The sequence below is a fragment of the Canis lupus genome, chromosome 23 (genome assembly GCF_003254725.2).
Source record: "Canis lupus dingo isolate Sandy chromosome 23, ASM325472v2, whole genome shotgun sequence".
In the NCBI taxonomy this organism is placed as follows: domain Eukaryota; kingdom Metazoa; phylum Chordata; class Mammalia; order Carnivora; family Canidae; genus Canis; species Canis lupus.
The window spans coordinates 11,836,086-11,856,563 of NC_064265.1; the positions used below are offsets into that span (position 1 = coordinate 11,836,086).

Here is a 20,478-nt window from a genome sequence, read left to right on the forward strand (position 1 = left end):
TTATTAACATGAAAAAAAGTTTATTTAAATTTTGTCTTTAGTTTTCTGTTTATAAAGTATGTTTTATGATACCTAGGTAGTCACATTTTCTATTCTGGAAGGTACTGAAATCCAGTACTCATATTCTTAATATTTCTTTAAAGTTTTTGAGAAGAAAAGGAAGAAACCAACTCATTCAGAAGACTCGGAATCCTCTTCCAATTCCTCTTCCTCTTCAGAATCTTCTTCAGAAAGTGAAATTGAACATGAGAGAAGCAGAAGAAGGAAACATAAGAGGAGGCCAAAAGTTAAACATTCTAAAAAGAGACGAAAGGAAGCAAGCAGTTCAGAGGAGCCAAGGAATAAACATATAACGAGCCCAAAAGGGTAAGTGTGAAATGCCAGGGGAATCTAAAAAACACACATACCTTGATGGGGAAAGTATGTGCAAATTGTGTAAACTTAGCTTTATTACCTGTTGTTGAAGAACGATAGCGTTTTTTGGACTTTAATCTGAAATCTGACTGCTCTAGGGGTAGCACAGATGTATCAAAGATTATATATTTGCAGGTGAAAAAAATCCTTGGAACTTAAAAAGTTGGGATCATTTGACAGTTTTCATACTAGATCTTTAGTACTGTGGCATTTAGTTAGGTGTTCATGCTTTATATGTTCTCTTTGTGAAAATTGTACAAACCATTTGAGTGAGATTTGTAAGTTAACAAATCTATTTTATTGCTATTATTAGTTATTTATTGTTAATATTATAATGAAATGCAAACATTGCACATTTTAATTGGTGACATGCTTTGTTCTCAGTCACTCTGAGAGGAGTGATACCAATGAAAAAAGGTCAGTTGATTCAAATGCTAAAAGGGAAAAGCCTGTAGTCCGCCCAGAGGAGATTCCTCCAGTTCCTGAGAACCGATTTTTACTGAGAAGAGATATGCCTCTTGTCACGGTGGAGCCTGAACCGTAAGTATGGTGATTAATCTCTTCTTTTTCATTTCTGTGAATGATAATTCCATCAGCTCATTGCAGTTCCACACATTTATTGAGCATGACCCTTAGTCAAAGCACTTTGAACTATACTGTGGGAGATGCCAGGTTAATGGAATGACATGTACCCTATCTTTCAGAATTCACATTCTACTAGTTGGTAAAAGGGGGTTGGACAAGTTGGCCAAGGGAGAGGTTCTTCTTGGAGTTCTGGAAAGACTGCATTACTCATTTTTTCTTTCTCTTTCATTGGAGATGAGATTTGGTTTGTGAGAGCAGAGGGTGATTTGAACTGTTTGGAGCCAATTGAATGATAAGACATGTTCCAATTTGAATAGTATAAAATTAATTGCATGGTGATTAGGGATATAATTTAGTATCATAAATATGTGACTTGCTCACTTGCTTTGCTGGGTGATAACCTCTCTGCATTGGGAAAGATGATGTGTAGCTTTAGATTTAGTCTCAAAAAGTAGTATGTAATATATTTTGTGTGTTACTTCAAGTTTAGAATTGTTAAATGTTTGAACAAAAATACCATAATGTGGCGTATCATTGGTAAGTTCCCTATGAAGAGTTCTGTTGAATGCTGAGAAGTTATGCACATGTCCCTGTTTACAGACAGGTATCTACATAAGGTTATCATGTAATTGATTAAACACTTTTAAAGCCTAGTATTGTCTCATCTCAAACAGCTGTTAGAAAATGGGATATATCTTTGCATTAAAAGCTTATTAACATGCTGATGTTTTCATTTTTAAAAATTCTGGCTTGTTAATAAATTTTAGTGGGATCCTTCTTTCTTAAAATACAAGACACCAAGTTCACTGATCAAATCTATTTGGCTTTCAGCAGGTAGGAAACTTGAAAGGGCAGTTTCTCTGTCATGGCAGGTGTTGTCCATGGGCCACATTTGGCCTATTGCCTATTTTTGTACAGCCTGTGAGGTAAAACATGATTAAATGTTTGTAGAAAAAAAGGAGAGTAGTAGTTTGTGACATGTGATAATTATATGAAACTCAGTTTTCAGTGTGCATGAAGTAAGTTTTAGTGGAACACAGCCACATACATTTGTTCAGTATAAGAAAATAAGAAAGGGCTGTTTCTGTGCTACAACAGCAGACTTGAGTAGTTGTAGCAGAGTTTGTATGTGGTGCTCTGTTGCCTTACACTATTACTTGGTGCACTATGCATCACAGTGATGCTATTACAGCTCTCTGGTATTTCAGGTACTAGACACACAACCGCTATATATGAAAAAAAATATTTTTAAAGATAAAATATGTACAGTCTCATTACAGGTCAGCGTTACCAGATGAACAGCATTATCTATTTTGATAGACAACACTATGAACCCTAATTAAGTGAAATGTTATTCAGCCCCCCCCCAAAGAACTCCGTTCCTCTTGTTAGTAGATCTTTATTACAAAGAAATAATACTCTTATCATATTTCATATTTCATTGATAAAACATTAGTGAAAATTTATTTTCTTTCTTCTTATCTAAGTACCTAAATAATAACCTTAATTTTCTTCTTGGCCTACCAATCCTAAAATACTTACTCTCAGATTCTTTTTTTTTTTTTTTTTTTTTTTTTTCAGATTCTTTTCATAAAAACTTTGCTGACCTTTGTTATCTGGTATTGCTAAAGGAGTAATTGCATTTGTGATTGAAAAGTGCTGATAATTTTGTTTGGTCACATAACATCTTTGGAAGTTATTTTATGCAGAATTGTTTTAAATCATAATTGGCTGGTAGTTGTTTCATGCAAAGATAGCACAATTATTTTATTAGGATCTTTGAGATTTTCATCAGTTGTTTGGGAGCTATAATGAAGTGTCCTTCAAGAAATCAGTATATGCAGGACACCTGGGTGGCTCTGGTTGAGCGTCTGACGCCTTCGGCTAAAGACATGATCCCGGATCTGGGATCAAGTTCCACATCAGGCTCCCTGTGAGGAGCCTGCTTCTCCCTCTGCCTATGTCTCTGCCTCTCTCTCTCCATGTGTGTCTCTTATGAATAAATAAATAAATAAAAAAGAAATCAGTATATGCAAGGATAAGAAGCAGGGGCTGTCAGCCACCTTACTGATACACCAGCAGTTAAGCTCATATCCCTTGTAATTTGCTTAGCAGAATTTGGGTTCCACATTTGGCTCTAGTTTATTTGTTCTCAACCTTAGCTGCACGTTAGGATAATTTGCAGGCTTTTAAGAATATCAATTTCTGGGCCATACAGCAAATCAAATCAGAATGCTGTGGGGAGGAGGTAGAGAGTGGTCACATTGAATCAGTATCTAAAAGGTTCCCATGTAAACATTAATTTTTGCTGAACACATGTAGGCAGGATCAGTGCTTTTTCTTCATGAGGAAAATGGGGTTATTGGTTGTGTACCACAAGTACTTACTTACCTCATTGTGAGAATTAAGTAATGTCATGAAATGACTGAAAAAACTATATGTATACTTTGTAGTTAAGACTCTTACAGTAACATTAGTATGTTTATCTGGAGCCTGCTTCCTAGAGCCTTAGCAAATCCTGTGCATTGGCTTTAAGAGTCAAGTTGCATTTCTTTCTGACTTTGTGCAAGATTTGTAGCCCCCTTAAAATTCTCTATGTTTAAAATGAAGATGCTAATAGTACCTACCTCATAGTGTTATGAGAATTCAGTGAGCTAATGCCTTTATAAAGTGCTTGTTAACCAGCAATGTACAATATGAAACGGGAATTAAGAAAGCAATTCTACTTAAAACAACATCTAAAAGAATGAAATACTTAGGAATAAAGAGGTGAAAGGTTTGTACAATGAAAATTACAAAATATTAGATGTAAATTAATGGAAAGATGTTGCATGTTCATGGGTTGGAAGACTTAAAATTGTTAAGATATCAGTACTCTCCAAAGCAAGCTTTGGATTCAATGCAATCTCTACCAAGTTGCAACAGCCTTTTTGCAGAAGTGGAAAAGTCAATATCAAATCAAATGGAATCCAGGGGGCCTCAAATAGCTAAGACCGTCTTGAAAAGGACAAAGTTGGAGCATTTGTATTTCTTGTTTTCAAAACTTAAAGCAACAGTCATCAAAATAGTATGGTACTGGCATAAAGATACATATATAGACCGATGGGATAAAATTGAGAGTCCAGAAATAAACCTGTACCAGTATGGATAGCCAGGTGATTTTAGAAAAGGATGCAGAGTCCACTCAGTGGAGAAAGAAGTCTGCCTCTTCAATAAATGGTACTGGAATAACTGGATTTCCACCTGTAACAGAGTAACGCTAGACCCCTACCTCACGTCATATACAAAAATTAAAATGAGTCCATGACCCTCAACATAAGAACTAAAACTGTAAAACTCTTAGAAAATATAGGCGTAAATTTTTAAGTCCTTGGGTTTAGCAGTGAATTCTTACAATTGGCACCAGAAGTATGGACAACTATAACAAAAAGACAACTCAATTTAAAAATAGGCACAGCACTTCAATAGTTGTTTCATACAGATGGCCAGTAAGCACATGAAAGGATGCTTAACATCAGCATTAGTCATTAGAGAAATACAAACCACACCCACAGTGAGATAATACTCACCTACCAAGATGGCTATAATTTAAAACAATAACCAAGAAAACTAGTGTCAGCAAGGATATGGAGAAATTGGAATCCTTATACATTGGTGGCAGTAGTCTAAAATGATTCAGACATTGTAGAAAATGGTCTGGTGGTTCCTCAAAAAGTTAAACATAGATTTACTATGTAACTGAGCAGTTCCATAGGTAGGTATATATCCAAAAGAATTGAAAATAGAAAATCAAACGGAGAGACGCCTAGGTGGCTCAGTGGTTGAGCATCTGCCTTTGGCTCAGGTCGTGATCCTGGGATCTGGGATTGAGTCCCGCATTGGGCTCCCTACATGGAGCCTGCTTCTCCCTCTGCCTATGTCTCTGCCTCTCTCTGTGTGTCTCTTATGAAAAATAAATAAAATCTTAAAAAAAAAAATCAAACAGATACTTGTATGCCAGTGCTTATTGCAGTATACTCAACAATAGCGAAAAGGAAAAGACAGATCCCAAGTTGGTTGAATACACAATGTGATGTGTACATACAATGGAATGTTCCCTGGCCATGAATTAGAGATTACTAGAGGCTGAGAGAGCTCATGGGGGTGGGGGTGGGTGGGGACAGATTCCTTAATGGGTAGAGTTTGGGTTTGGGGTAATGAAAAAGTTTGGGAAAGATAGTAGTGATGGTTGTACAACATGAATATAAATATGAACTTTACACTTAAAAATGGCTAAAATGGGATGGATGCCTGGGTGGCTCAGGGGTTGAGCATCTGTACCTTTAGCTTAGGGTCTGATCCTGGGATCCGGGATCGAGTACCGCATTGGGCTCCCTACATGGAGCCTGCTTCTCCCTCTGCCTATGTCTCTGCCTCTCTCTGTGTGTCTCTTATGAAAAATAAATAAAATCTTAAAAATAATGGCTAAAAAGGCCAATTTTACATTATATACATTTTACTCAATTATGTTAAAAATGCTTAACATAATGTCTGACACATAGTAAGTACTCCATAAAAGCTAGCCATTATGTTAATAACATAAAAAACTTGAGGTATGAAGATTTCTCATGCATGGAGGACAATAGTTGCCACAAAAACTATACTCTTAGAATTACCACAAGGCTGCAGATTCAGAGCATTGACAGAGGGGCAGCTTGTAGAGTGGGGGGAAGACAAAAGATTTATTAAAAATATAGAATAAAATATGGTTTTAAAAACACAATTGGAGCATCAGAGTCAAATATCTCAGGATTCCTTTAGAACATCACTGTTTTGACAAGAGACATGTAAAGAGGGATTTTGTTTAAAAGTAGTTCTGTGCTTAAAAAGATACATAGTATCACTACCCATTTTTGGGTTACTTTTTTTTTTTTAAGGTTTGACATTTAAAAAGTTTGCCTAGAAAATCAGATTATATGGAGTGCCTTGTTCTACAAAAGTGTTGGATCTAAATAAAATGATTTTTTTAATAGGAGTATAAATTCTGCATTTAAATTTTTTTCCTGCATTTAAATATTGAGAAAACTGCCGAGCATTTGCTTATTTTAAATTTTCAATCTTCTTTTCCAGGAAGATTCCTGATGTTACACCCATTGTAAGTGATCAGAAACCTTCTGTATCAAAATCTGGACGGAAGATTAAAGGAAGGGGCACAATTGTATGTGTGTTAATAAGACTTCTTTTTTTTCAAATTACGTATCTAAGGTAGTATAGGCAAAATCCTAGCTTTAATTTTAGGTAAAATCCAAGATCTGTTCAAGGAGTTAGTTTTATTCTCTGTAGGTATATTGCTAGTAGAGCAAAATTTATTTGCTGTATTTTAAATATGAAATGATATGTGAAACAGTATGTTGAGAAATCTTAGTATGTTGAATAATCTAGGCTAATGAATGCAACCATTAAGACTTAAAGAAAAAAATCCCATTTTTTTTTAGTCTCTTTTATGTTTGGCATAACTTCATATCCTCTTTTGTACTTTAATCATTATTTCTTTTGAATGGCATCTGAGATTGGGTCTTATACCTAACTCTGTCCTATAGCAGATTGTAATTGAGAGGTATTATCGAAACAGTTATTCCTATCTTTGTTTTTGAAGCGCTATCACACACCTCCAAGATCAAGATCATGTTCTGAATCAGATGATGATGATAGCAGTGAAACTCCTCCTCACTGGAAAGAGGAAATGCAAAGATTAAGAGCATACAGACCACCTAGTGGAGAAAAATGGAGTAAAGGAGATAAGTAAGAGCTTTAAGTATGAGCACAGTCCTGTTACTACTATATTTTAAGTGTTAAGAGGCTAGAGACTTACTTCTGGACTTTTCATGAAAGACTTAACATTAAAGTTAGACCATGACCAAAGAATACATTTGAGAATACTTGGCAGAAAGAGAGCTATTAAGTAGGAGGGCTGATTGGCTTCAGGATGCTTTTAAATAAAAATTCTGGGGACGCCTGGGTGGTTCAGCAGTTGATTGCCTGCCTTTGGCCCAGGGCGTGATCCTGGAGTCCCAGGATCGAGTCCCACATCAGGCTCCCTGCATGGAGTCTGCTTCTCTCTCTGCCTCTTTCTCTCTTTGTGTTCTCATGAATAAATAAAATCTTTTAAAAATAAAAATAGTAAATCAAAATTCTGTTTTCCCTCCCAAAGCTGTAAAACTACTAAATCAGAGATACCCTTGTTCAATTTTAGAAATAATCAGGACTTAAAAATCATATAGCAGATCCTTTTCTAGCCAGGTCTCTTAGTCATTGATGAATGAATTAGTAGGTAGGAAAATCTGTACCTAGCATGTGCATTAACTTCTGACCCCGAGGACTGTTGGTTCTTTAGAAGTATACCATCTCTTACCCTCAATAATACCCCACAGGGGAATAGCCATTGTTGAAATGGGGCTGGCTCCAGAATAGCTAGTGAAAAATACACCAGTGGGATCCTCTATAATTGTTCATGGTAGTAGTCTCTACTCTTCTGTGGGTGTCCAGTAGAATGGTTAGAAGTTGGAAGAGGGAAAAAAAGATAATGCGTCTGTTGTGTGAGAGTGATTTAGACACAGTGATACAGAGAACTCTTAATGTTGAGCCCTGACACTACCCATTACCAAGTCTGCATCTATTTTCATGTGCTTTTTCCTCAGTTTCTGTAGTAAGTAATTAAACCTTAAGAGAAAGTCTTGATTACTGTGAAGCTGAAATAAAATAACAGCCATGTTAGCTTCTTAAGAGGCTTCTTTTATAAAGGTCAGGCAGCTGTCCTGTATCTGCAGGAAATCAACAGAATTGTTTGGGAACTTGATTGGACTCTCCCTCAAAAATTGTTCCCGGAAGCAGAGGGTCATGAACAGATCCTACCTGGCCAAGGAGCTCTGTCACTAGTGCTCTTATGATGAATTGGTTTGGTTTGGCTTCCAGAACTGTTTTTCTGTGAAATTTGAAATCTTTTTGCTTAGTTAAAAAAAAATATATCCTTTTATAAGTGAATCTGCTAGTAGTTGTCAGCAGTTTCAGCATTTCTCTGAAATTATAGGTCAAGAGGAGGCCTATCCATACCCTTTGGTTTATCCTTCCTATACGTACTTCAGGTGTTGATGGAGTAATTTGCTCTTTAGGCTTTTGTCAATGCATCTGTATTGACAACAAATGTGTATTTCAATTTAAAGCATAGAAAACATGCTTGTAAATAACCATGCATTTTATATCCTTTTCCATAGATTAAGTGATCCCTGTTCGAGCCGATGGGATGAGAGAAGTTTGTCCCAGAGATCCAGGTCGTGGTCTTATAATGGATATTATTCAGACCTTAGTACAGCAAGGCACTCTGATGGTCACCATAAAAAACGCAGGAAAGAGAAAAAAGTTAAACATAAAAAGAAAACTAAAAAGCAGAAACATTGCAGAAGACACAAGCAGACTAAGAAGAGAAGGATTATTGTACCATCAGACATAGAATCCTCAAAATCTTCCACCCGACGAATGAAATCCTCTTGTGACAGAGAAAGGAGATCTCGTTCTTCCTCGTTATCATCTCATCACTCCTCAAAGAGGGACTGGTCTAAATCTGATAAGGATAACCAGAGCTCTTCAACCCATTCCAGCAGAGACTCCTACAGATCTAAATCTCACTCGCAGTCTTATTCTAGAGGAAGCTCAAGATCAAGGACTCCCTCAAAATCCTCATCACATTCTCGAAGTAGATCAAAGTCCAGATCTACTTCCAAGTCAGGGCACCAAAGGACAACATCAAAATCACCAAGAAGAACAACCTCTCAGTTAAGTGAAAGTAAAGCAGTTAAAACAGAACCCTTAAGAGCAACAGCACCACAAAATGAAAACGTCATAGTACAACCAGTGGTGGCAGAAAATATTCCTGTAATACCATTGAGTGACAGTCCCCCTCCTTCAAGGTGGAAGCCTGGACAGAAACCCTGGAAGCCCTCTTATGAGCGAATTCAGGAAATGAAAGCTAAAACAACCCATTTGCTGCCTCTCCAAAGCACTTACAGTTTAGCAAATATTAAAGAGACTGGAAGTTCATCATCCTACCATAAGAGAGAAAAAAATTCAGAAAGTGATCGGAGTGCTTATTCAAAGTACAGTGATAGAAGCTCGGAAAGTTCACCAAGGTCAAGGAGCAGATCTTCTAGGAGTAGATCTTATTCCAGATCATACACAAGGTCACGAAGTCTTGCTAGTTCACATTCAAGATCTAGGTCTGCCTCCTCTAGATCTCATTCACGAAATAAATACAGTGATCGTTCACAGTGTAGTAGATCCTCGTCATACTCTTCTGTTAGCAGTGATGATGGAAGAAAAGCCAAGAGAAAATTTAGATCCAACGGGAAAAAAAATAACACTTCAAGTAAGAGGCACAGCGGCAGCTCTGAAAAGAGACTTCACCATAAATATGTGAAAAACAGAGACAAGTCTTCAAGTCAGAGAAAGTATAGTGAAAGCAGGTCATCTTTAGATTATTCTTCAGACAGTGACCAGTCAAGTGTTCAGGTTACACAGTCAGCCCAGGAAAAAGAGAAGCAAGTCCAAATGGAAATGAACAATAAGCAAGAGAAGAACAGAGATGAAGAGAAATCTAAGCCTGAACAGGAATGCCCTCGTTCAAAGAAAAGAGTCTTGAGAGAGAATCTTTCTGATCACCTTAGAAATGGCAGTAAGCCCAAAAGGAAAAATTATGCTGGGAGTAAGTGGGACTCTGGGTCAAATTCTGAACGAGATATAACAAAAAACAGTAAAAATATTTCCCGGCCATCTTCTGATAAGGAGGAAGGTGAGGCTACATCAGATTCTGAGTCAGAGTTTGGTGAAATTCACAGCAAAGCCAAACCTGCAACAAAGTCTTCAGCAAGTGCTTCGCTGCCTGATGGTAATGGTGCTTGGAAATCAAGTAAGCAGCAGTCTTCGACCTCTGATTCTGAGGGGTCCTATTCCAATTCAGAAAACACTAGAAGAAAGGCACGGAAGCGCAAACATGGGTCAAAGGAAACTCTTAAAAGAGAGCAGACCAAAAAAGCAAAGGAGAAACTGAAAGGGAAAAAAGACAAAAAGCACAAGGCTCCAAAACGAAAACAGGCATTTCACTGGCAGCCTCCACTAGAATTTGGTGAGGAAGAGGAAGAGGAGATTAGTGAAAAACAAGTTACTCAGGAGGCAAAAGAGAAAAAACAAGTTTCTGAAAACAGTGAAACCATGAAAGAAAATATTCCACACACTGAGAAGTCCTGTGAAGAGGGCAACTTTTCAGGTAAACGCAATCCAGTCACGACTTCTTCGGATATGGATCAGCCTGCTAAAGAGGATACTAAACTCAGTGCTTCTCCCACAGCCTTAACTACTGAGGAGAATGTCACTGCTTCTCCCTCCAACATTCAGCCTATTGCAGAAAGTGTCCCAAGCGGAGTGGAGGATGTGCTGCAGACAGATGACAACATGGAGATCTGTACTCCCGATAGGAGTTCCCCAGCAAAGGAGGCATCCCCTCTAGGGAATTCAAGGCTTGCTACCGCAGACGTAAACATTGTTCTAAAACAGGATATGCACACAGAGCATCCTGAGACAGAGGAGTCAAAACAGGAGAGCAGTATGTCCGAAAGTCAAGCAATGGGGGATGTGGGGAAACAGGACAGCAGCCCTGCTAGCTTGGCCAGCACTATAGAAAGCACTGTGAAGAGAGAGGTGGCAGAGAAGAGCCAGATCAGTCTCATGGATAACAAATGGAAGCCCCTGCAGGGTGTGGGGAACCTGGCGCCACCAACTGCTCCCACATCCAGCACTGTGGAGGTAAAGGCATTGACTACTGCACCTGACATGAAGCCACAAGGCCTGAGGATAGAAATTAAAAGCAAAAATAAAGTTCGGCCTGGGTCTCTCTTTGATGAAGTAAGAAAGACAGCACGCTTAAACCGGAGGCCAAGGAATCAGGAGAGTTCAAGTGATGAGCAGACACCTAGTCGGGATGGGGATAGCCAGTCCAGGAGTCCAAGCAGATCTCGAAGTAAATCTGAAACCAAATCAAGACACAGAACAAGGTCTGTCTCCTACAGTCACTCAAGAAGTCGATCACGAAGCTCTACATCATCTTACCGGTGAGCAATGTATTCTCTTTTGTCTCCCCCAAGGAGCGTTTATTACTGTGTAACTTGGAAGAACATCAAAATTAGGGACAAGATCACTCTTTCCAAAAATCTGGAAGGGAGTAAGGGGGTAGTCTTGTGCTCTGTGGCTAAGAGAGCCAGTTTGAGGACATAGGAAGTGGGGATTTTAGGTGAAGAAATTTAGGTTCAGTGTCAAAAACTATTATTTGTCACTTAAAGCTCTCTGGTAACAGAAAGGAGTTGCCATGATAGGTGGCAAGTTTCTCTCCTTGTCGGTGTGACGCTGCTCTCCCGCCTCTCAAAGATGCCTTCGAAGGGAATCCTGAATTTACAGAATTATGTAGGATTTAAAGATCATTAATCCAACCCTCCATTTTACACTAGTGGGAGGTGAGAGGCAAAGTTACTTGCCTAACACCTGCATCTAGTTGATCTTTATTTTGAGGGTTAGCAGGGAGGCTGTGGTAAAAATGATCGTCTTTAGATTTATTTATTTTGGTTCAAGCTGCATCTAACTTTTGTCATCAGCATAGGTTGGACAGTGCAGAGAATGAGAATTTTTACAAACTAAAGAAATTAGGTTGATGATATGAAGCTAGTAAGTAATTTGTATTCCTTTTTTCTTTTCCTTGTAAATATTTCATGGTTTACACCTCACTATCTTAATTGCTCATATCTCGAATGTGTATTTGTTTTTCGTCACTTGACCCTAAAATATAGTAAGAATCTTTGGGGTTTTTCTCCCCCCTTTTTAGCTATTTGTCTTCCCTTTCTCACCGGAATTTCTTTAAAAATAGGAACCAATGCTTGCCATCTGTAACAGCTGTCTCCCATTTACTCTTTAGTTGCTTGCAGTCTGTCTTCTGTGCTTCCCTCCCCCGCTTCTTCCTAAAAGGGCTATTTTCAGGTACTTCGCATGAGTGCCAGGGCATGTTTGCCATCCTTTCCATCTTTCTGGAACCTGCTGCTAGCTCTCCTCGACCCTCTCAGACCATTCAATGCCTGTGTTGTGGGCCCTTCTTCCTCCTCTTGCCCTGACTCCCAGCAGGCCCAAAGAGCTGCTGAATCCTGGCCTTTTCTTTCTAGGTTCATGTTCCTAGACGCAGGCAGCTATTGAGCTATTCCTGTCTGCTTAACATCTGCCTGCCATTCGTGCTTTGACATTTCTGTGCTGTTGGTGATGCTGGCCACCCTCATTTAGCTTCCTGCCGCTGCCTTTGGGGTGGGTCGCATTTCATTTTATAAATAAAGACAGGGTTAGAAAGCCTAAGGAATTTGCTTTAAGTTATGCAGCTGATGGGTAGTAGACTAGACAGTTAACCTTTACTCCCTCTTTTGGTTACTCACCTGGCTGTGACTCTGCTACTAGACTGAACTCAAGTCTGGGACCATTTCCTACTTATCTTTCAGTTACCTCACAGAATCTGCTCTGTAATTATTTGTTGAGTAAACGACTAGAGTCTTATTAGAACATAACATAATTCTTTCTCTTGTAGATAAACTAGAAGCAGAGCATGTCTTCTAAAACATGAGTACAATGTAGTGAATAAAATAAAGCCTATGAAGATGTTACATAAGTAGCCTAGACACAGGGGTCTTGTTCTGTCATGACAGGTAGAAGGTTGAAGAAGAGTGGGGAGCCGAGGGAATGCCAAGGGGTGGAATTGCACTACTTGTTTTATTAAATATTAAGTAGATTTTTTAAATGATTAGGTATAAATAATATTTCACATTATGTCATCTAGTTTTTAAAAAACAGAGCTTTGACATACCTGATATATCCCTACCCAGTGCCACCCTACTTTCTTCTCTCCTAGAATTAAACATTATTCTAAACTTTTGTTGTAGTTTTGTTGTTGTTCTTTAGATTTGGCACAGATACTTCTATCTGTATACAATGTTTTTGCATGTCTTCAAACAAAATCTTTACAGATATATACCTACATACTTGCGTACATACCTACATACGCGTTCTGTCTGTGCATTTTTCACTCAGCATTATGTCCAGGCGACGTCTGTGTTGATGTACTTCATTCATTTTCCTACTTGAGAATATTTTACTGTATATTTGTGGGCCCCCCCAATTCTATCATTAATGGAGATTGTTTCTTCTTCTGGTCTTCCAGATAAAGCTCCAGTGAACATACCTTTACCAGCCTTTTCTGGTTTATTGCATTCCATTCAGTTTGTTTATTTTTTAAAGATTTTACTTATTCATGAGAGACACAGAGAGAGGCAGAGACACAAGGTAGAGGGAGAAGCAGGCCCCACACAGGGAGCCCGATGTGGGACTTGATCCCAGGTCTCCAGGATCACGTCCTGGGCTGAAGGCGGCGCTAAACTACTGAGCCACCTGGGCTGCCCACATTCCATTCCATTCAGTTTAAACCCTCATAAGCTGTCATTGTCAAACCTAGTATGAAGTGTTTGTGAATGGCCTTTCCTTTGGTTGTATTCTCCCCTTCCTATCCTACTAGTAATTGTTTGAACAGCATGGTGAGTTAATATATTTTTTCACTCTTCATTGTAGATCAAGAAGCTATTCTAGAAGTCGGAGCAGAGGATGGTACAGCAGAGGCCGCACAAGAAGCCGGAGCAGTTCCTACCGCAGTTACAAAAGTCATAGGTGAGTGTGGGGAACCGACCCTACCATGTGGTCTGCATCCTGTCTGCTTTTCTTTTTTCTTTTATTTATTTTTATTTTTTATTTTATTTATTTATTTTGTCTGCTTTTCAAGGGCTGCACAGGCAGAGTGGTGGGAGCCAATGAAAAGAATCCTACCATCACTGAATACCAGACAGGCCTATTGTCTTGTCTAGTTGTTTCTTTCTAGGAACTGTCAGATTCTCACTGGCTTTTCTCAGAGTGAGGAAAGAAGCAGTAGAAATCTTTAAGAGGCCCTGCCCAGGGATCCCCGGGTGGCTTAGCAGTTTAGGCCTACCTTTGGCCTAGGGCGTGATCCTGGAATCCCGGGATCGAGTCCCACATCGGGCTTCCTGCATGCAGCCTGCTTCTCCCTCTGCCTGTGTCTCTGCCTCTCTCTCTGTCTCTCATGAATAAATAAATAAAAAATCTTTTTAAAAAAAAAAGCTCTGCCCACCATCTCCCCCTCCCTCCAGTATATCTTCTTTGACCTCAGTTCACATCTGCAGTCACCTCTTGGCTTGGGTTTAGGACTGGGATAAGAGGATTGATTTGTTAATAAGAGGCCACAGGGTGGAGCATGTGGGACCCATGTTCTCCCAGCTTCATCAAACCCTCTTTCGCCTCTCAGGTAATCTTTCTAATGAAATCCAACATGCTTTTTTTAAAAAAATCCAGTGTTCTTTTGATAAATGAAGTAGATACAGCTACTGGATTTCATGGTGTTTTTTCCTTGATGGTTAAGAAATGTCTAGATTTTTTATATGGCCTATCCTGACCTACAAGATGATAGTCCCTCATGTGATTCATATTAGGACATCCAGCAGGAGCAGATCCAGGAGCAGCTCGTATGATCCCCACAGTCGGTCCAGGTATGAACAGGGATGGGGAGCCACCTGTGAGGGAAGATTTGAAAGGCCTTGTTTTATAAACCCTTCATTCCCTTTCAGAAAGTGTTGTATTCTATTGAAAAATTTAAACACATGTATTTGTCTCTCATAAAATCATATCCTATCTACATGAGGTTTTTTTTTGACCAGCTTTTATCTGTTGGCTCATTGTACTCTATAGTGTCAAAAGTGAAAATTGATACCTGATGGCAAGTATTTATTGAATATAATTGCCTAAAAAGATCCACCAGATTCAGTCAAACTAAGTCAGTGTTAACTTTGTAACATTTTTCAATGCAGAAAAGAAATTAACATTTTTCTGTTTAACATGGTAAGTCTCCCTGGGTCACTTGTTAAATGTTTCCAGTACTTGCTGTGCAAATGTGTCCTTCACAGTGTCATGTAATAATGCCCATGTTCTCAGAGAACACTGATCAGATCATAAACAGAAGTGGAAGCATGTGAATATTTGAATGGGAAAATTGAATATTGTGTTGTTGCTGTTAAAGCAGGTCCTACACTTACGATAGCTACTATAGCAGGAGTCGGAGTCGAAGTAGGAGCCAGAGGAGTGACAGTTACCACCGAGGCAGAAGTTATAACAGGCGATCCAGGTGAGTCTCCCTCCTTTAGATGACTACAGGGTGTGCTGTGCGCACTGGTGTGGGAGGTGACTTTGTCCACTGTGTGTATGTCCCTAGGATCTAGCAAAGTGACTGGCTCCCTGTAACCTTTTCAGAATAACTGAATGGTGACCGTTGCCAGGTCCTCTTGATGCACTGTCCCAGTGGTCCTATCTATACCTGCCCCACCTTCACCCCTCGTGGGGTCCCCATTTTGATTTCTATGTTTTTAAAGAAACTCGTTATGTGCCTTTTTTTATATTCCTTCTTCAGTCTAATTAAATATTGATGTTCATTTTGGGTAACATGGAAAATTACTCTGCTCATTTGCATGAGTGGATTTCAAGTAATTTCCCAAGATGCGATGTTTCTTTATCTTAACCTTGATATTACTACCATCTGTCATTTAAAACATCTTTGAAAAGTCTACACTGTTGCCACAGTCAGGACCCCATTCATCTACCCACTGTGCTATGCCACATCAGTATTGCTTTCAAGCCACTCATATCAAAAAAGAAGCTTTAAGAAGAATTCAAAGGGTTGAAGTTAAAAGGTGTCTGTATATTTCTTTTGTTACAGGAGTTGTAGATCTTATGGCTCCGACAGTGAAAGTGACCGAAGTTACTCTCATCACCGGAGCCCCAGTGAAAGCAGCACATATAGTTGAAAATGTCCCCTTTTTTGATACAAATTATATATTATTTGTAAATATCTGGTAACTTAAAAGTTTAAGAAACTTAATGGCAGTCTGTTGTTCTATTTCAATATTACAGATAAGTTTGAAAAATAGACATTTCTTGTTATTGTTCATTTACATGTGCACAGAATTTAAAATACAGATATGTCTCCCAAAAATATTTTTATGCCACATTTTACAGTAGTCAACTATGGAAATGAATTTCATTTTCTTGAATCAAGAAATCATGAAATTTAAGTATAATTTGCAATATTACTTTAGGTTGTCTCTTTCCATCTCATGTATTCCTTAGAATACAGATTCTTTTTGCCCGTTTTTCAGGTTTTAGCATATATGCTGCCAAGCACAGAACTGTGAAGAACTGTTAAAGGTGGCCAAATATTTATAGACCAGTTACACCGTCTTATACATTTGTGCTCTTAAAACAAACCACCCAGAATTGATACTAATGGTAGCCAGGAGGATAAGGCAGTGGCTCTGGAGTTCTTCATTCATTCATTCCTTCTTGCTTATCTCAGAGGATCAGGAAAGTGGTCATCATACAGCCCCCCATCTGTCTTACTCCAGGCTGGCTGGTGAGGTTAAGAAGAGTAAATCAGCCTTAACTATAATACCTGCACTGTCTCTAAGGCCCTAATATTTTATGTGCTTTTTAATAAATACTATCAGAAGTTTAGATTATAAAAAACAATTCTATTCCAGTTCATGTTTTGGTGCTCGGTACCTTTTGGTATCTCTTTAAGTATACTTTACATTAGAATCTCATAGGAGAGAGAAATGATTTTTTATTTTTATTTTTTTTAATTCGCTGGCACCAGGCATGGTTCCTTCTGAACTATATTCACTTTCAGAATTGGAGAGCTTACTCTCAAGTTCAGGTGTGGCCTGGGACCCACTGGAGCAGGCAGGATTGGCACAGGGAGTTGTGCGGCCCCTCAGGGCTGCTGCACATAACTGGCATGTGTGCCTCTAGGAGAGCAGATTGAAGAGTTGACTTCAAAGTACTACCAAAAGCCTCACTGCCACCATCCTGGAGACATTTTGGAGGGCCTTTGAGTCTTTCAAGTAAGAGAGATCTACCACAATAGCAGTTAAACTGTTCTAAGCACCAGCATGTTTCTCCTCTTTCTTCTGTGACCCACTCTGACTCAGTGAACCCTTGCATGACAGAGTGAGTACAGGATGACAGGGGAAGGGGGCGCCATACAGTACTGCACAAATACATGTTCGGTTTTGGGTGGTTCCTCCAAAAATGATTTGACCTGTAGAAACTGGTGTGATTTTTTTTTTTTTTTAATTTTTGAGTTTTTCCCCCAAGTGTACTTAATCACCTTAGTGCCAGTTTATAAGCCAGTTATGCAGAAGAAATTCATATTGGATGTTTGATATGGAACTTTGCACCATCCTACCGAGGCCTTGCTTGCTTGGGGTACTTGGGAAGTGGGAAAGAGCCCTCAGTTGGAGGGATCTGACAACCCTTGAGGGGTGAAGGGGTGACCATGGATATATTAATAAAATCATCACCCATAAAAAGTTCATAAACAGGGTTAAATTGTCAGCTGTTTGCCAGACTGATAGACGAGAGTACATTGAAAAACAAGACCCAAGTCAAACAAACGTACTTCCTAGTGAATACAGAACAATGTGTTATTCATGTGAAGGGTTTTCAAAAGTTGCCTGTAATACTCCGTGGGGGAAAAAAAAAGGCATTCAGAACCCAAACCAGAAACTGCCAAATCTAATTAGGTTAGGAAAAGTTACCTTTGGACAATGTATTCATTTTCTATTGCTATGTAACAAATTACCCCATACTTAGCAGCTTAACAACACCCATTTCTTAGCTCACAGTTCTGTAGCTTGGGAGTCTGGCACAGTGTGGCTGGACTCTCTGCTCAGGGTCTCACCAGGCTGAAATCCCGGGTTAGCAGAGCAGCATTCCTCTATGGAGGTTCTGGGGAAGGATCTGCTTCCAGGTTCGTTCAGTTCCCTAACTCAGCCAGAGGCTTCTCCCTCAGCTCCTGAAGGCTGCTTGCTTTCCCTCTTGTGTGTTCCCCTCTGTCTTCAAACCCTCAGTGGCCCATCTTATGCTTCCATCCCTCTGCCCTCCTCCACTGTTTCAAGGTTTGTATAATTAGATTAAGCCTGCTGATCAAGTCTCCCTATTTTCAGGTCAGCTCTGCCATAGAACATAGCATAATCACAGGAGTGACTGCATAGATGCAGGGTCCTAGGATGGGTGGGGGGTGGCGTGGGCCGTTCTAGGACCCTGCGGACCCCAGACATTAACTGCCCATTGCAGTGGAGTTTCATCCCCAAAAGGTGGGCCCTTGGAAGAGTTGATTGTTTCCAGCCGCAGCATTCAACTGTGTGTTTACTGAATGAACTACAGAAATAGCTTTTCTGCTTAGAGGGGATTGTTCTGTATTTTAAGTTATTTTTTAATAAAATTTAATTATGTTGTGTATTGTGCTTCTTAATAGAAAATGTATTATTGGACTGTTTTTGTAACGTCTTGTTTACTGCAAATGAAACATATAGCTGGTATTGTTCAAAAACTGTAGAAAATACTTTTGTACATATTGGCAGTGTCTAATTTGTATACACTTCATTTAAATGTTCCTAAAACTTGAAAGGGGGACCTCATAGAAATTAAAATATATACTTAGTCTAAAGCTGTGCCTGTTTCCTTTCTTTACTCATCCAGACTTCAGATCTTTCTGAAGTGTTGAGTCTCTTTGCTGACCCAGCCAGTAAAGAAACTTCATCTCTGCAGCTCATTTTCATCTTGTCCCTTAGTATCAGTGGTGGGGCATGAGGTGGAGCCGGAGAGAACTTCAGGCCGTGATGGAAATGTTCACCTACCCAGAGAAGCATTGATGATGCTTGATCTTTCTTCCTCTGCAAACTTCGGATTTCCTCCAGACTTTGTTGTTGTCATTCAGCTGAGGTGACTTGCATACAGACCTCTTTGCTAAGGAAGGAATATGTCCCATCTTATTTGGGAGTTGCTGCCGAGGGACAGCACGTTTACCTGTGAAACCACGTACAGCCTCCGCACATCCTCCCTAACAGTGGTTCGCTGGGCACATAGCACTCGCTCCTAGAGAAAACATTCATGATATTTTTAGTGTCCACATGAGAATTTGCAGGGCAAGTACAATTAACTTTTTTCTCCTCAGAACTCAGAGGAATTTGTATGTTTTTAGTGAATACAACATAATCTCTCACAGACTTGCAGAGATTCAGTTTTCAGAATTAACAGTAGACCCTCAAGTCAGAATCGCTGACAAAAGTCAAATCTGGATGAGGTAAGATTTAAAGAAAATTTCAGTCTTTTGCTGTAGGAAAATCCCCAAGTGAGGTTCCTTTTTAGTGAGTTCCGGCATTTTGTTCACTGATAGTGATCACTTAGATCAGCAGGGCAGTACTGGAGGGAAGTGCGTTGAGAGCTTCAGTCTTGACTGTTCTGAATTAGCTGGGCATTAAGTAAAGGGTAAGAGAATTCAAGAAAAGTATCCCTATCGCAAGTGACCATGGACACTGGCTAGGCATCACTGTTGGGAAGGGAGAGGAAGCTGTGATCAGTGTAGAGAGAACCTTGCCCTGCTAGTGATGCAAATTAGTTGGCCAGGTGAGGCCTGGAAGCCCCACCTCAGGCTGAAAGAGCCTGGACTCAGTTTCTAGAAAGAAGTCCCATGAGGAACTTGGGATAGAATGAGCTGGGAAGCAAGCTGAGAGGAGTCGTTCTGGGCAGGAAGAAGTCCTTGGATGCTCTAGGGGTGGTAGGCAGCCTCAAATCCGATCACGAATAGGCTGGGGGGCCCTGGAAGAAGAGGGGGAGCGCACCACCATGACAAAGCAGGAGGCTTTAACCGTCCATTTAAAGGTTTTGGTAGAGGGTAGAGGCAGTGCTCCCTTGCCCCTTTCTCCTCCTCCCTGTGGATCACAAGGCCCCAGAGGGGCTGTGCCGAGCTTGAGGCCAAATATTTCTGCCTCCTGGAGACCCTGGGACCTCTGTTCACAGCTCCACAGCCAGCCTGAGGACTGTTTGGGTCCCCTCGACCAGGCTAGAGGGCCGAGGAAATCGGTAACAAAGGAGTGACCCCGAGCCTCTGACTGCTCACGTGTACTAAGAGGACTTGGACTGCCTGTTGCTTGGCTCACGAGCCCTGAAAGAGGGGGTGTGCACAACTGGCAGTTGTGGAAATCGGTGGTGCCCTCCCAGAGGGCTGATGGATGGAGGCTCGGGCTGGCGCTTCCCAGCCTCAGGTCACTCAGGTCCTCCTGCAACCAACATCTCTACCAGCAGGCCAGATTCTCAGAGAACGGCTGAGCAGGACCCCACTAACCTCAATGCCTCTGGCTTCACTTGATTTTATTTTGAGCAAAGGACCTCTGTGAGCAATTATTCTATGGCAGTCCCAAGGGATTTGAGCCAGAGCCACACTGCGTGGGTTCAAGTTCTACTCTGCCAATTCCT

General features: G+C 40.0%; 1 protein-coding gene and 1 long non-coding RNA gene across 10 annotated transcripts in view; one reads left to right on the forward strand and one right to left on the reverse strand.

Moving 5' to 3' along the window:
• Window positions 1-18,670, forward strand: part of NKTR (natural killer cell triggering receptor) — a 52,323-nt gene extending 33,653 nt beyond the window's left edge. For 4 of the 8 annotated variants that reach the window (XM_049099835.1, XM_049099837.1, XM_049099836.1 and 1 more), the window contains 9 exons: window positions 144-366; window positions 799-954; window positions 6,109-6,196; window positions 6,635-6,780; window positions 8,250-11,135; window positions 13,675-13,770; window positions 14,604-14,660; window positions 15,188-15,292; window positions 15,881-18,670. In XM_049099835.1, coding sequence (XP_048955792.1) covers window positions 144-366; window positions 799-954; window positions 6,109-6,196; window positions 6,635-6,780; window positions 8,250-11,135; window positions 13,675-13,770; window positions 14,604-14,660; window positions 15,188-15,292; window positions 15,881-15,968 — 3,845 coding nt within the window. In that variant the 3' untranslated portion in view covers window positions 15,969-18,670. Of the gene's footprint in view, window positions 1-143; window positions 371-798; window positions 955-6,108; window positions 6,197-6,634; window positions 6,781-8,249; window positions 11,136-13,674; window positions 13,771-14,603; window positions 14,661-15,187; window positions 15,293-15,880 lie in introns of those variants that run through there. The other 4 variants (XM_025461142.3, XM_049099838.1, XM_049099840.1 and 1 more) reach the window with 3 other exon arrangements.
• The window catches only part of LOC112668695 (uncharacterized), a 23,713-nt gene continuing 3,235 nt past the window's right edge, over window positions 1-20,478 (reverse strand). Inside the window, exons 2-4 of one of the 2 annotated variants that reach the window (XR_007405184.1) lie at window positions 18,861-19,098; window positions 13,498-14,684; window positions 1-6,983 (exon numbers count right to left, since the gene is read on the reverse strand). This is a non-coding gene — a long non-coding RNA (uncharacterized LOC112668695). Of the gene's footprint in view, window positions 6,984-12,803; window positions 14,685-18,860; window positions 19,099-20,478 lie in introns of those variants that run through there. The other variant, XR_003141806.3, reaches the window with a different exon arrangement.